This window comes from Lactuca serriola, chromosome 6, assembly GCF_051521515.1.
Source record: "Lactuca serriola cultivar US96UC23 chromosome 6, Lser_US96UC23_V15, whole genome shotgun sequence".
Taxonomy (NCBI): Eukaryota; Viridiplantae; Streptophyta; class Magnoliopsida; order Asterales; family Asteraceae; genus Lactuca; species Lactuca serriola.
Genome location: NC_136413.1, coordinates 30058456 through 30074915, shown reverse-complemented (window position 1 = coordinate 30074915; position 16460 = coordinate 30058456). Strand labels below are relative to the sequence as shown.

Genomic DNA, 16460 nt, shown 5'->3' with positions numbered 1-16460 from the left:
TATATATATATATATGTGTGTGTGTGTGTGTGTGTGTGTGTGTGTTTATAACTTTAGTGATGTTTTATGTTTGATCAATTCTTGATTTATCAAGGGCTTACATGTTTGTTTATATACAAAAGTTATTAAAAAAACTATTTTTAGCCTAAAACAAAGCAATTTTTTAGCAAAAAAAATCCATTTTTAAGCCTATAAACCGGGAGTACCGGGGGAACGGGGGCGGGACCGGGGGCGATAGAGGTAACCGGGGGCGGGAACGGGGGCTGTGTAAGCAGGGGATCCGGGGGCGGGACCGGGATCGGGGGCAACAAGGGATTTCGGGAGCGGGGGCGGGGGCAACCATTTCCGCTCCCGTTTGGTCCCGTTGACATCCTTAGCCTTTAGTGGCGACAATAGGTTATTACCGGCGACTGGTCTTTTGCGGCTACATGAGCTTATTAGCACAACAAAAAAGCATTAGCGGCGATAATTTGATTAATAACGAAAAAACATCAACATCGACGTGGCCATATATGAGGCATGGGGCGCAAACTTTCTATGGTTGTGTCGATGTACGATCAGGAACAACCACTGACACAGCCACCACCACAATCACAGGTGACAAAACTATTTAATTTTGGTAATTGTTTAAAATGTTGGTAATTGTTGGCTTAGTAATAGTTTCAAAATTTAGTAATTGTTAGTTTGATAATAGTTTATATATTGGTAATTGTTAGTTTGGTTATAGTTTGTTATACTGGTATTTTATAGCTTGGTAATTGTTAGTTTATTAAAGTACAATACTGTAATGATATTTTGTAGGTTGGCAATTGTTAGTTATAGTACAATGCTATAATGTTTTATATGCAATATGTGGAATGTATATTTTGTATATAGAATGTTATAATGCTAGTTTAACTTATAAGACTATGTTGTTTTATTTGTAGTTGGAAATGCTTCAAACAATGTTAAAAGATCCGGCATGTAGTGCTGCACTTGAAGATTGGTTTCGTTCGTTGCCACAACGAAATGAAACTGGAGGAAACGAGGAAAGCGATGATGACGAGTAGATAGTTGTATGATTTTTTTATGTTTTATTTGTGCAAGTATTTTAGACTAGTATTTTCGATATTTTATTATATGTTAAATCAGATGAGTATTTTAAACAGATATTGTATTCATATTTTGGAATGGAACGATGTAGGATTAGATTAATTAATATCATACCAATTTTTTTTTCAATTTTAATGTGAAATATATATATATATATATATATATATATATATATATATATATATATAATAGCGACAAAAAATGAGTTTATAGCCCTTGTAGTTGTTGGAAAATAAGTAGAATGGTTGAGGAATTTGATCTATAAAATTCCTTTGTGGCCAAAGACTATATCACCTATTTCTATACACTTTGGTAGTTGTGCTACCTTGGTAAAGGCATATAGTCAAGTGTAAAATGAAAAATCACGACATGAATTCAGGAGTTAGGCACAATATGGTTCGAGCTTCTAACTCGTGGAATTGTTTATGTTGACTATTTTCGATCCCAAAAATATTTAGCTAATCAACTGATGAAGGGGTTAGCTTGAGACTTGGTAAGAAAGTTAGTAATAAGGATAAGTTTCAAGGCCACTTGATATCTTGATGGGTGAGACACCTTGATTCTCAAGTATTTGAAATGTGTATTGTACTAATGCGAAATTTCAATCGTCAAGACATTTTCATTTATGCGTGATTTTGGTTTTGGGTTTGCTTTTAGTTAATTGAGGATTACACTAAAATAGGGGATGAATGTTGGTAGCTTTAGTGTTATCAACATATTTTTGTGTAGCTAGTGTTGTTATTGAGACATGCTAAGTTCAATTTACTATATTAGAATAGAGGTATAGTGTGCACACTTTGAGTGGTAAATGTGAACTCGAGGTATAGTGTGCACACTTTGGTAATTGTTTAAAATGTTGGTAATTGTTGGCTTAGTAATAGTTTCAAAATTTAGTAATTGTTAGTTTGATAATAGTTTATATATTGGTAATTGTTAGTTTGGTTATAGTTTGTTATACTGGTATTTTATAGCTTGGTAATTGTTAGTTTATTAAAGTACAATACTGTAATGGTATTTTGTAGGTTGGTAATTGTTAGTTATAGTACAATGCTATAATGTTTTATATGCAATATGTGGAATGTATATTTTGTATATAGAATGTTATAATGCTAGTTTAACTTATAAGACTATGTTGTTTTATTTGTAGTTGGAAATGCTTCAAACAATGTTAAAAGATCCGGCATGTAGTGCTGCACTTGAAGATTGGTTTCGTTCGTTGCCACAACGAAATGAAACTGGAGGAAACGAGGAAAGCGATGATGACGAGTAGATAGTTGTATGATTTTTTTATGTTTTATTTGTGCAAGTATTTTAGACTAGTATTTTCGATATTTTATTATATGTTAAATCAGACGAGTATTTTAAACAGATATTGTATTCATATTTTGGAATGGAATGATGTAGGATTAGATTAATTAGTATTATACCAATTTTTTTTTCAATTTTAATGTGAAATATATATATATATATATATATATATATATATATATATATATATATATATATATATATATATATATAATAGCGACAAAAACATCAGCGTCGACGTTTTAGCGACGACACGTCGCCACTAATAGTATTAGCGGCGACAAGCCCCACTTTTAGCGACAAACCCTGTCGCCGATAATACTCTAATTTCTTCTAGTGCTATTAGCTAAAAAAAACATTTGCGTATTTTAGGCAAATCTTAGACCCACGTCTGCATGGATGTTTCGTCTTCGTTTCCTAAATCAAAATGCTTTCTTGTATATGCCTACTTGTGGGTGATAAGCGCATACATATGTTGCTGACTTGTCGCTATGTATCAGAATATATGAGGTAATTTGTTGGTTATCATGTGGAAATTGTGTTCACATAATATCATATCTGGAGCACTTTTCTTCTACCAACTGGCTACAAGCATATATTCTATTTTGAAGATTTCCACCGCAACCTCAGTGAAAAATTACATCTAGGATTTATATTTCTATTTTCTTCCATTAGATAATTGGTTGGAATTCTATCTTGAAAACCAATAAAGATTCCTACTTTATTACTCACTTTCTCAAATGTGCTTTTTGTTTTCTTATTCTAGTTTGGTAGGTGGTTTTAGGCTGTGTATAACTGGTGTAGAACTAGCTGATTCAGATAAATGTGCTAGTAACCCATTTTCGTAATTTTCCCACACCTGACACTTGTTATAAATAGACACAAACAACCTTCGATCTTTATAAATTATCATTTACTTCAATAGCAAAGGTTTGAACACTATGAGCTCTAATCGAGGTTCCGGTCAGTCTTTTTTCTTTTTTCCCCATCTTTAAGCGATCAACTGTCGCAACAAATTCTTTCTTTTACTTTTTTTTTTTCGCAAAACCGTTGTTTTCCAAACTCCCGCTATGACTATTTCTATAACTAGCTACGGCTCTAGGGCTTAGAGTAATCCTACCATTGTTTTTAATTCTTACTTGTTTCATTTAGATGATATATCTTGCATGGTTGCAAAGATTTAATGGTTTAATAGCATTCTTCATATATGTTCTTTTTTTTTCTCAGGTAGTCGCAATCTTAGAAGAAACGCGTTGGAGTTCGGGAGGACTTTTGTGGTGATGCCCAAAGGAACTCACAAAGCAACTATTGTTTGGTTGCATGGCATTGGAGAGAAGGGTTCAAGGTGATTATCCATCTTTGGTTATATTAACTTTTAAGAACAATCAGAGGGCTACTCTTTTTGGAATCGAATATTGTGATTTGACTATACATATATTCTTTTTTGGTTAAATGATCATGTTTTGTTCTATATATGGACTATGCGTGCATGATCAAGGATCTTCACAGTCAACTTTTAATTGGAGTCTTCTAATCGAGTTTTCACTTTTAAAAAAACGGATCGATATCTTTGACGTTTGAATTGAATTGAAGTCAAGAGTTATTTTCATATATCGAAATGGCGTGTTCCAAAAACATATTGTGTTATTTCATTTGCTTAATTATATAAAATGCATTAGAACATAATTAAACATCTAGAAAGTTTTTTGTCAATTTTGAATATGAAAAGTGTCTTATGCTCGATTCTTGACTGCCTTTTTGAGATTGAGGTGGTCCTTAGATAAGCAACTTGATAGACCAATTTTTTGATGTTGAAATAAAGCAACTACAACATATGAAAAACCACCATGCATGAGTTTAACACGAATGGCGTCCGCAATCCACGTGGCGTCTCACATGCGACAATAAGAACTTATGGGTTCAGATTCCATTTCTTTTTGCCAATTAAATAAAGAAAAATAGTAATCATGTCTGTTGTTCTTGCTTTACAGTTGGACTCAAATCTTGGAAACTCTGCCACTTCCCAATGTAATGATTCGAAATCTTTATTCACTATACTCAAACAAATTCACACATAATTTTCTCTATATATAACTATTGTGTAATTTTGATTTATGATGTAGATCAAATGGATCTGCCCGAGTGCACCAACTCGTCTAGTAACTCTATTTGGTGGATATCCTTGCACTGCTTGTATGTTCTGTATTTCTGAAATCCTGTAGTATTTAAAGGTTATGGAATTTAATAAGCGATCATGATTTTACGACATTTATGTTGATCTTATCAGGGTTTAATATGGAAAGCATGTCGGAAGATGCGTGTGATGATTTGGAGGGCTTAGATGCTTCTGCAACACATGTTGCAAATCTCTTGATTAGTGAGCCAGATGATGGTATGAAAGCAAACACAACTCTTAATAACCCTCATATATCACACTCAAATTACAACATTTTACTTTTCAAAATATTTTCAAGCTACTACAATTACATAATTGTCTTGTTCTAACCGATAAAAAAACTGAAAAAATCATGAGAATTGTGTGAGAATAAGTATATATATATATATATATATATATATATATATATATATATATATATATATATATATATATATATATATATATATATATATTATGTTTCCCTTTCTGTAAATGGAAAGATTCATATACCACGTTTCCATAACCATTGAAAGTGATGTTCTTTATGCGACTATTGAAAATGGACCAAAGTGGGGCCATTGGAATTTAACGTTTTGTAACTTGTTATAAAAATAAAAAATTTGCATGGTTATAACTACTACTTGTTTTATTGTATTTTATTATACAAATATATCTAAAAAATACCATTTGAATAGAAAAAACCAAATCTTCTTCCTTACGATTTATATTTTCCATTTACAGTTAAACTAGGGGTTGCAGGCTTCAGTATGGGTGCAGCTGTCGCTCTCTACTCTGCAACATGTCGAGCTCTTGGGCAATATGGGAATGGAAACCGATACCCCATCAACCTTAGTGCTGCTGTGGCTCTTAGTGGCTGGCTCCCATGTTCCAGGTTTTACATATGTTTTTTGCAAACTTACTATATATGCTCACCTAACATTTTTAGCTTTATTTTGCTAGTCCATTTTATCATATCGTTAGATCTGCTTATTTTTTATTTATTTTTATTTTTTTTTGTAGGAATTTAAGGAACAGAGTGGGATTATCACAAGAAGCTTTAAGGCGTGCATCATCACTACCTATTTTGCTTTGTCATGGAAAAGGTATATGCTTATAACTCAACTTCTTGTCATCAAATAAAGCCTCCCGTGTTATTGTAATCCAGTAGGGGAAAAGAAAGTTACATTGGTGCATCATGGTGATCAAGGTCACCCTTTTTTTTACCATACAAATCATGTTATGTCATGTTCTATTACTTTGAGTGTTCCCATATATATTAATTAAGGTTGCGTGTCTTTTCATGCACAAGATAACATGGACTTTGTACGAAATATAACTTTGAGTGGAACTAAAACTCATGTCAATGGACGTATCTTCCACCTTAAAAGGGGAAACAAAGTTAAATAGGGATTTGCGATGTGAATGCCCTTTTGATCCTCATCCTCAAGAATAGTCCCTAGAAAACTTATCATGTCCAATCAAATAGTTTAATACAATCTAGTCCCTCAAGTTTTGTCCCAAATGACAAATGCAACCATATAGTCGTACGTAAGAGATCAATCCTTGACCAATCCACAACATGATTTGTGTTTTTACAAACATCCCACCCCACGTACATATCTATATATATCCATGGGCATATATGTTTATCCTATTTCTTGAAAAACCAAAATGTATCTATTATAATTTAGATGCCGTAATTTGACGATAAATTGAAATGTACATCTTCTCATGGATGCTGAAGCGTAACAATTATCTTTTTGTCTATAAGATGATATATGTAGTTGACATGTATCCTTGCTTTGCTGAAACTATAAAAAGATAAAGTGATTGCATATAGTTTAGTAGTTCATGTATATGGTCATTGTTTCAGTTGATGATGTCGTAGAATACAAACTTGGAGAGAAATCTGCACAAACCATGTATTCTGCTGGATTTCAGAGTGTAACATTTCGAACATATAATGGGTAATTCTTGTTCTTTGATTAATTATCTTGAGGACTTTTTCTTAAGTTTATACTTATTAATTAATTTTATTTTTCATTCAGGCTTGGTCATTACACAATCATGGAAGAGATCAATGACGTTTGCAACTGGCTCATTGCATGCTTAGGGGCTTGATTAATAACATTTCTTTCCATTTTCTCCATTGTGGATTTATGGACATTTCCGGGTTGGGGTTGGTTGGGATTGGGGTATAATAGATAGCATATAATTAACTATATATGTAGCATAAGAACAAGTTAGTATTAAAACTCAATAAAGTTGGTATCCTTGCAAGCATTTGCAAAGATTTATCAGCTTTCTAAGTTGGAATATTTGTCTTCTTTACATTTTAAGATATTGAAAAGAAGTGAAGGTGACATTAATTTATATATATTTTTCTCTATTATATATTATAGACAATATTACACTAATCGTAATTGTCTCTACGAACAGTTTGTGTCAAAAGTTGACCGTTAATATATCGTTAGATGTCCTACATGTGAGGGTATTTGTGTCAATATATATTTTGTACCAATTAGAATAATTGAATAGATGTATTTCCAAATACATTCCTTCTCTCATGTCTCATTATAATATATTTTGGCTTTAATTACCATAATTATGCAAGAGAAGAAAATGTTTTATACTTGTGGCCGACCTCTAATGTTACTAAAGTCATGGCCGACGATCAACCATAGCTAGTGGTTTTGGTCTTGTTTAAAACCAAAACCGAGATGCCCATTCATAGGTTAGATCAACTCACCCATGTGCCTTAGATAGTTCGATCCATGGTAATAATGTTAGGTTTGTTGAGGTCACTAAATCAGGCTGAAGTCATAATTGAAAAAGCAATAGTAGAAAAAGAAGTATCATATGACGTTTGATAGTTGGTACATTTTGATCTTGCTTTATATATTTCAATATGAACCGAATGTATTAGAATAAGATTTTTTTTGACAATACGTCAAAGTTCATATGTAATGTTGTTGTTTGGTAGTTGTTTTTGAAGAAACATCTTAATGTATTATGGTAGACTTTTGAGGGAAATCAATGGAAATCAGTTGTTAAGTTTGTTTTCATTGTTATCGTATGATGCTAAAACTTATAAAGCCTACAAAATTGTGTCAAAAATTTTGACCAACTGATATTATCGAAAATTGGAGCAGCCTTTTACATCACTTAAAATGTTACCAAATTAAGCAATGTACTTTACATACATGGTTACCTAAATTACGAGCATACTTTAAAGACAAAATTATGGACAAGAATAAGAACTAAAGTATTTTTATATTATCGTGGAATTTACATGTCTTGGGATACAATCACCATACACCTTATTAAATACATGGATAGTAAATATTGGCTACTAATTTCAAAAACGGATTATTAGAAAACCAAACAAAGAAGGGCACCAACTGTCCAACCTCCTTCCACTATTACCTTGATTTACCCCTACATAAGAAATCAAACAAATCCAACATCATTAGCACATCACCCTTATCTATACCTACACAACAAACCATAATAATATAACTTAACTGGATTTGTACATGATGAACTATTACCATATTTCACAATAACACATTTCTTTAAATTTTTTATGATCCTCTTGGAAGGCCCCTTCTTCCTAGACATGGTATTCCTAATCCCTCCACCTTCATCATCAACATCATTCCTATATATCTTTATGTCCAACATGAAGTCCTTCATCCATGGCATCAACCAACTCTTCATGAAATCTCGATGTAATATTTGGTGTTTATATCCAATAAGATCATGGTTTAAACGAACTATGCGAAATTGATTTTGTAAATTATAGGAGTTTAATTTAATGAATAAGAGAGAATGCATATGTTTCATTTCAACATGTGGCATGTGGATATTGAAAATATGTATCCATATATACCTTATATATACTCCAAAATATAACTAGATTATAGTTGAATAGATACATCAAAATGATCTATGTATACATTATTCGATATAATATTAGCATCACCTCCCTCATAACAGCATGCTAGGAAAATAAATAATTCTCAATACAATATTCCATATCACATTCATTGTCTCTATCATCAACAACTCCCTCATCATCTCCTTCATGAACCCAACCTTGATGCATCAAAACTTCATGTCCAGTAACAAAAACATACAATCAACCTTTATGTCCTACATCCTTATATACAAAACCTTCGTGTCCCAAAAAACTTTATATAAAATAGCATTATATTTCAAAACCATATATTTAAATATAGCAACATGTGTCGACATAAATACATCAAAAGTATATATAGTTAATAACTTATGTTATCCAAATTTGAAAATGGGTGAATAAAATCGATATGTTAGATACATAAACCAAACCTTGAGCTACACTAAACATACTATTGTCCTCAAATGGATCATGAACTATCATACATGTATTACCATTGCCTTTATATGTTCTTTATCACTACATTTCAAGGGAATATTAAATAAATACCTATATTTGTTTGCTCTTCTTTAAGTATCCCATTATATTCAATATAAGCACATATTTCTTTGTTCCTCTTAAAGTATCGTGATAACCTTATCGCACTTAGGTCATTTCCTACTGTTAAAAATGAACATCCCAAAAATACGATCCAAAAATTTCATTTTAATTTTATTAATAAAACCATAGTAACCCAAATCATCTCATAAAAACATAGTGATATTATCTCAAAAACATCATATCAAATCACTGTATCAAAATCACATGTCCAAATATCATAGTAAATCATCCCAGGCTAAACGTTGTGGTATGTGCAATGCAGTCATCCCGAGCTCTTCCCCTTAGTAGCAGAAGTACCTGAAACCAAAACTGAAAACTGCAAACACGAAGCTTAGCGAGTCTCCCTAAACTACCACATACCATACAAATAATCATGCTACTATGAGTTACGGGTCATGCCCACACTCAAGGAGATACGGGCCCTGTCCACACTCAAGGAGATACGGGCCCCACCCACACTCTGCTAACTAGGAGATACGGGCCCCGCCCACACTCTGCTGACTATGAGATACGTGCCTTGCCCACACTCGGCTAACTACGAGATACGGGCCCCGCCCACACTCGACTAATAGTGAGATATGGGCCCCGCCCACACTCAGCTGCTGAACATACATACAAGTATCAGACAGATAACAACTATAATCAAATGTATCAGTCAGTCCTATATCCATACTCGAAAAATGCTATGAGATACGGGCCCCGCCCACACTCTACTATCTATGAGATACAGGCCTCGTCCACGCTCAGCTACTAATCAAATCATATACGGGCCGGCCTTGGTGCCTTTTACCCGTTCAACTAGGAGAAAAACTCACCTCACAAAGCTGGCTACTGAATCTCTCGGTAAGGAATCTTTATCGGTTGCTCCCGCGACTCACCGACTATCATTATCACAATAACACTTAGTCAAAATCCAATAATCCTTCTTAGGCTAAAATGATTATTTTACCCCCTGATCTAATTTGGACCATAACCTAGGCCCAATTCCATCTAATCTTTCCAAACACACTAATGGCCCACTAAAGGCCCACTAAAGGCCCACTAGTGGCCCACTAATGGCCCAATTTTCTAAATTGGGCCCAACTCCTCAAATGGGCCTTCCTTTAAGCCTAAAAATGTCCTTGGTCCATTATCTGACTTCTGATGGCCTATTACGACCCAATAACTGCTAAGACCAAAGATTGGACCAAACCAAGGCCCAAACGTCGCAAAGCCCCAAAACCTGAGAGTACGATGGGCGTACTCCTCTATACGCTAAGTGTACTGCTTCATAGCTTGTACGCCCAACGTATTACCCTGTTAAGGCATAAACTTCAAAGATGCTTATTCCATTAAGACCTTAAGCCCATATTACAGATCTAAGTCCCTTAGCATGTCTTAACTCATAAAGTCGACTACTTGGTGGCTTGCAACCCACCAAATGAACTCAAACTTGGAATATAGCAACTAAATTCCATAGAAATCGCTAGATCTCATGCGTGGTCACAAAAGGACTTCAAAGATCAAAACTTTATTGATATTAGGACACTTTTAGCACTAAGGGTGGCAACCCTAACCCTAGAAATAAAGTTGATCCATAAAAATCCATTCTTGGGACCTAAAGAGGTCCAAAACACCATAAACAAAGATCTAAACATTCATGAGGCAATATGGAAGCTTTATACCTCCAATGAGTGCCAAAAGGTGGTGAAATCTCGGATCCTTGAGCTCAAGATAGTCAAGTTCTTCTTCTCCAACATCTATTTTCTTCTTCCAAGCTCCAAATCACCAAAGTAAGCTTCACAAGGCCAAAAACACACAAGGATGAAGTATGAAAGGGTTTCCAGGGTTTTTTAATCAAGGTGGTTGGTAAGGAGGCTAGGATTTGAGTCATAATGTTGTATTTATATGGCTTAAACCCTAAATACTAGGGTTTGGAGACTGCTCGCGTACGCTGCGCGTACGTGCATGCGCCCCCCGAATCCAAAGCTCATTTACGCCCCGCGTACGCTAAGCTTATGCCCAACACACTTCTTTTGGGCAGCCTAACTACATGGCCCACTTACTAACGGTCCACTTAAAAGTCCATCAAATAAATTCTTAGCCCTACAATTAATTAAAGAAATATCAAATGATTATTACCTCAAGTGATGGATGTTACAATTCTCCCGCACTTGAATCAGACTTCGTCCTCGAAGTCCACTGCATCCGGAAATAACTCCGGGTAGTACTCCCTCATCTCCTCCTCGAGCTCCCCGGTCCACTCCGAGCCCTTGCGGTGCTACCACTGCACCTTCACTAGTTCGACCCTCTTGTTCCTAAGCTCCTTTGTCTTCTTGTCTAGAATGGCTACTGGTCTCTCGATTATTTCAGGCTGTCATCAACCTGAATATCCTCTAAAAGCACAACTGCTGAGTCATCCACTAAGCACATCCACAGCTGAGAAACATGGAAAGTGTTGTGGATCTGGCTGAGCTCTGCTGGAAGATCTAAACGGTAAGTAACCTGGCCCACCCGAGCCAAGACCATGAATGAACCGATGTATATGGGGCCCAACTTGCCCTGCTTCCTAAATCAAATGACACCTTTCCAAGGTGACACCTTCAGGAGGACCATGTCATCTACCTGAAACTCCAAGTCTGAACGACACTTGTCAGCATAGCTTTTCTTCCGACTCTAAGCAGTCTGAAGCCTGCTCTGGACTTGATGGATCCTCTCAGTGGTATTAAGTACTACCTCAGTACTCCCCATGACCCTCTGTCCGACCTCGCCCTAACAGATTGGGGTCCTACACTTCCTCCCGTAGAGCATCTCGAAGGGAGGTCGGTCTATGTTAGCGTGGTAACTGTTGTTATACGAAAATTCCGCCAACGGAAGATATGTATTGTAACGACCCACTTTTCAAAGTAAAATTTTCATTTTAGATTAATCAAACATATTCCCATACATTAAGAAACCCAGTTATAATTGTTTTCAAAACATAAGTCAAATACAACTTTTATTCCAAATATCAGAGTATCCCATAAAATGCCTATGAGAGAGTGAACGCCGCACCATCACGCCTTAACCTTGCCCTTGGGATCTGAAGTACCTGAAACCATAAACAAACATGTAACCACGAAGCTTAGTGAGTTCCCCAGAGCATACCACACACACAATCGACATAACATGGCAGCTATAAAAGCTACCTTTACCGCATAACACATATCAATTAGCTATAAAGCTACGGCTACCACACATAATGCATATTAATTAGCTATACTAGCTACCTCTACCATATAATACATATCAGGTAGCTATGAAGCTATCTCTACCATTAGCCACAAAGGCTATCTCTACCCTTAGCCATAAAGGCTATCTCTACCATTAGCCCTGAAGGCTATCTCTACCACTAGCCCTGAAGGCTATCTCTACCACCAGTTGTAAAGCTATCTCTACCACATATCAATGCATAACAATGCCACACACCTCTACATAGTAAGTATACCAACTATCATATAATGGGTTGGCCTTGGTGTCATAGACCCTTTGGTATGGTGAGAAGACTCGCCTCAAATGCAGAAGCTTCCTGAAGAAATCCTTAGTTGTTGCCCTGTCCACTTCCTGAACCATCGATACTGATCAACATACCCAATTAGCAATTGGGTCCCATACCATAATCCTTAATCCATGCATGGGGGTAAAATGATTATTCTACCCCTGGCCCAGTATGATCCAAAACTAAGGCTCGAACCCCAAACTAAATCTCACCACTAAGTGGGCTTTCCAAGCCCACTACTGGTCCACTAATGCCCCTATTTGCTTAATTGGGCCTAATCCCGCTAATCGGCCTTACCTGAAGCCTAAACATATTCGTGGCCCAAAACATATGACTCCTGATGGCCCACTAAGGCCTATAGACCTAAAGTCCATTGATTGGCCCAACCCGAGGCCCAAAACACTACAAGCCCAAAACTGATTAGTACGAGGAGCGTACTTCTATATACGCTAAGCGTACTGACTGAAGGTGGTGTACGTTGCACGTACCTGCGTGTATGCCCAACATACTCCTCTGTTAAGCTACTTTTCCATTAAGTGCTTAATACTCAGGTTTTCAACACCAAACTTCATATATAAGTCCATTAAGACTTGCATGCTTCATATGCTCTCAACAACCCGTTAAGACCTTTCCAAGGGTCTTGATCCATGCATGAGGTTAGAATACTCAACAAGATTGCATTTTTATGAAGAAGATGGACTAAAGGACCTCAAGTCTACTCTTCCTAAGCTCTAGAGTGGCTCAACTCCAAAGATATAGTCCATAAGCTCATAAGAAGCACCAAACAAGCCCTAATCTAGATCTCAAGCTATAAGATAACAAGGTAGAAACTTTATACCTTCTGAGGCAAATGAGTTGCAGAACCTGGATCCAAAAGTTCTTCCCTGATTAGTGAGACTCCAAGATGGTCACTCCTCTTCAAGAACACTAAGATGCACTCCAAGGTGGCCTTGCAAGCTCACACTCTCACAATTAGGGTTAGGGTTTTGAAGAGGGGTTAAAGGATGAGAAGGAGACTGACCCTAAAGGGTGTAATGTTCTTTATATAGTGTCACGCCCTAAAAATTAGGGTTGGTGACTATGGGCGTACTCCTCGTACGCAAGGCGTACGTCTCCAATCACCCACGACCATTTACTTCATCTACGCTGGGCGTACCCCAACTTATGTTGGGCGTACTCTTATGTTGGTCACCTTGCATGTATGGGATCTTCTTATCACTAATTTCCATTAGAGGCTAAAATTGAGAATAATTTCAAAGTGTCATAACTCCTTCATTCAAAGTCCGTTTCCGATGAACTTTATATCCACGAAAAGGTGGCGGGAAGCCCTATGCTCCCATAGACACCTCCAAGCCTAAAACCTTATGGATAAAACCTGGGACCCATAAAAGACTAAATCACCCCTACCCTTTGGCTTCCAAGATCCCAACCGAGTACTTTCAAACAGGATGTTACAACTCTCCCCTACTTAATCTAGACTTCGTCCTTGAAGTCATGTATCACCATCCCCGACATACCAGACTACCTGAGCACCACGTCCACAAACCCAGGAATACCCCAGTCTTCTCAAGGAAATCAAAACCATCCCTCGCAAGGTTCTAGAATCCAAAGATGAACGATTTCCTTGCAACCTGATCACATCTGCTCTATTTGAAACCTAAAGCCTCAAGATGGTATGTCTCCCTGACAGACTGCCCACATCGAATCATCCTTGAACTGATTCCACAAGAGACCTACCTAGATAGAATTCTTCCCACTCGTAATACCTTAAGGCTTCTTAAAGAACAAAAGGCACCGTCCAACTGCGACTACCGAATAACCCGCAATTCCATACACAAACTACAAACCACTGAAGTCGCTCCTACTCCTCTTGCCGCCACATGGATGCTTTACTGAAGAACGGTCGGGACCTTCCTGGTCCCAACTCGCCTACCAACTACCCAAAACACCGGACACCTTCACGACTGCTGAGCTAGAGGCACATGCTCAATAGTCCCACATGACCTTTAAAGGACACCTCATCTGACAATAACTGCCCTGGCAATACCTCTTCTCTCAACTCCTTCAATCCTTGATACATCCGATCATGACAGACTGACAACCCGTAACCACTGAACCCAACGCAAAAATGAATGCTACCAGAACAACTATAGTCTTACATCATACCCGGCCTCCTTTGACTCATCTTTTCCTAGTTTCAACATGTCGTGGTCCCATCACTGATAGAATCACTCGAGGTACATCGTGATGGATGGAGCTAACATCGTACCAAACCCATTCATTACCCTGGTATACTATATTTGATACCCTTGGCATCCTTATGCTCCCGTATCCCATCTCATGGAATCAAAATCCTGTACTGAATCTGTGCGAACCCCGATTCGGAGTCCTCTCCAAAACGGGTCGATACTCCGTCACTACCTCAAGATCCATTATGCATCATAACATCCGATTACCCTTACCTTACCGGTAAATAGACATCCTTAGCCGATCCCCAATATTACCAGTCTCGCACTCGGTCCAGCCACCAGGTTCCCAAGAGATCAAATATCAGGACCACCCAGCCATAGCTCTCCTGCGTCACGTACTACTTATCCACAAGATCCTGCAACTCGAGTTCCCAACCCTTGTCTCAATAGTCTCTACCAATTCCATTCTGAATTCTCATAACCACCCGGGCTCGCCCATAGGTATCCAATCAATAATCATCTCCAGTCCTGATTCCACCTAAGCTGTAGATTCCCCATGACCTTGCGAACTGGTTTAAGCCATCTGAACGAATCCGTGAATGCTACATCTACACTCGTAGACTTAGGACACTTCCCGCACAAACGTGACCATAGTTTTATCGCTCATCTATCAATCCAAACGCATCTTAGCGTTGAGCGCCCACACGGTCTATCCTCCCAGATGAAATCAAACATTGACTGAAACTCTACATGTTTCCCTCCTCCAGATTCTGCTATATGGCGTCATGCAGACGCGATACAAACATTGGGGAGTTTCCTGAACTCCCATCCCTTGCTATCCTATGCTCAGCCGGCCCCTAAGGCCGCCTTTCTTCCCCGAATGGGGATGTGAAATGCATCAACATCTCACACTCGCTTCCCTCCTAGATATCTAAAAGATTCTCCCCCACTTAGATTCAACTAAGTTCGCTCGACACACAAGAATTGAAGGATTCCCCAAACCCTCTTCCGTCCCAATTGACAATCTGCTGACAGTCGGTGTCTAACAAAGCTAGAGCACCACGAATAACCCTTCCAAACAACATGACTCCTGCAAACCAACTAGCACTTCTTGAATCCCAAAAATGCCAATGAATCTAGTTGTTCAAACTAATATCACTCTCACGACACTCGCTGTGTGGTCATCTTCAATCTCTACCTCGAGTGGGAAACCAAGGTTCCCGGCGCATCCTGTAACTTCTTGCTAAGCGCAAGTGACACGAACGATCGGGTAGCACCCGAATCAAACAAGACATGTACCGACATACCATTGACCGAAAAGGTCCTCATACAAGCGTAATATACACATAAGTCGTACAAATAATAAAGAGCAGAGAATAATAGACATGTACCGGCCACAATGTCTGGCGCTGTCTGAGCCTCCTCCGTGGTCAACTGAAATGCACGGCTCTTCACCGTTGGAGCATCCGCCTTGGCAGGGAGGCCATCGGTAATACTAAATGTGGCGGGAGCGGGCGCTGCCATCGATCCTCCTCTTTCTTGCAACCTTGGACAGTTGACTCACTTATGGCCGGTCCGGTTGCAGTGTAAACAAATCAAGCCCTTTGTGGGGAAGTCCCTACTCAAGTGGCCCTACTGGCCACATGCATAGCATCCCGTGCCTCAAATGCAGAAGCT

At 37.7% G+C, this 16460-nt stretch overlaps 1 protein-coding gene across 1 annotated transcript; it reads left to right on the top strand.

Moving 5' to 3' along the window:
* The first annotated feature begins 3253 nt into the window (after positions 1 to 3253).
* On the top strand, positions 3254 to 6933 carry LOC145057892 (uncharacterized). The gene is made up of 9 exons (XM_079005804.1): positions 3254 to 3363; positions 3628 to 3745; positions 4392 to 4428; positions 4524 to 4593; positions 4688 to 4792; positions 5300 to 5450; positions 5579 to 5661; positions 6432 to 6525; positions 6607 to 6933. The coding sequence occupies exons 1-9, from the start codon at positions 3342 to 3344 to the stop codon at positions 6677 to 6679; spliced, it is 753 nt and encodes a 250-aa protein (XP_078861930.1). The 5' UTR covers positions 3254 to 3341; the 3' UTR covers positions 6680 to 6933.
* Positions 6934 to 16460: the final 9527 nt, after the last annotated feature.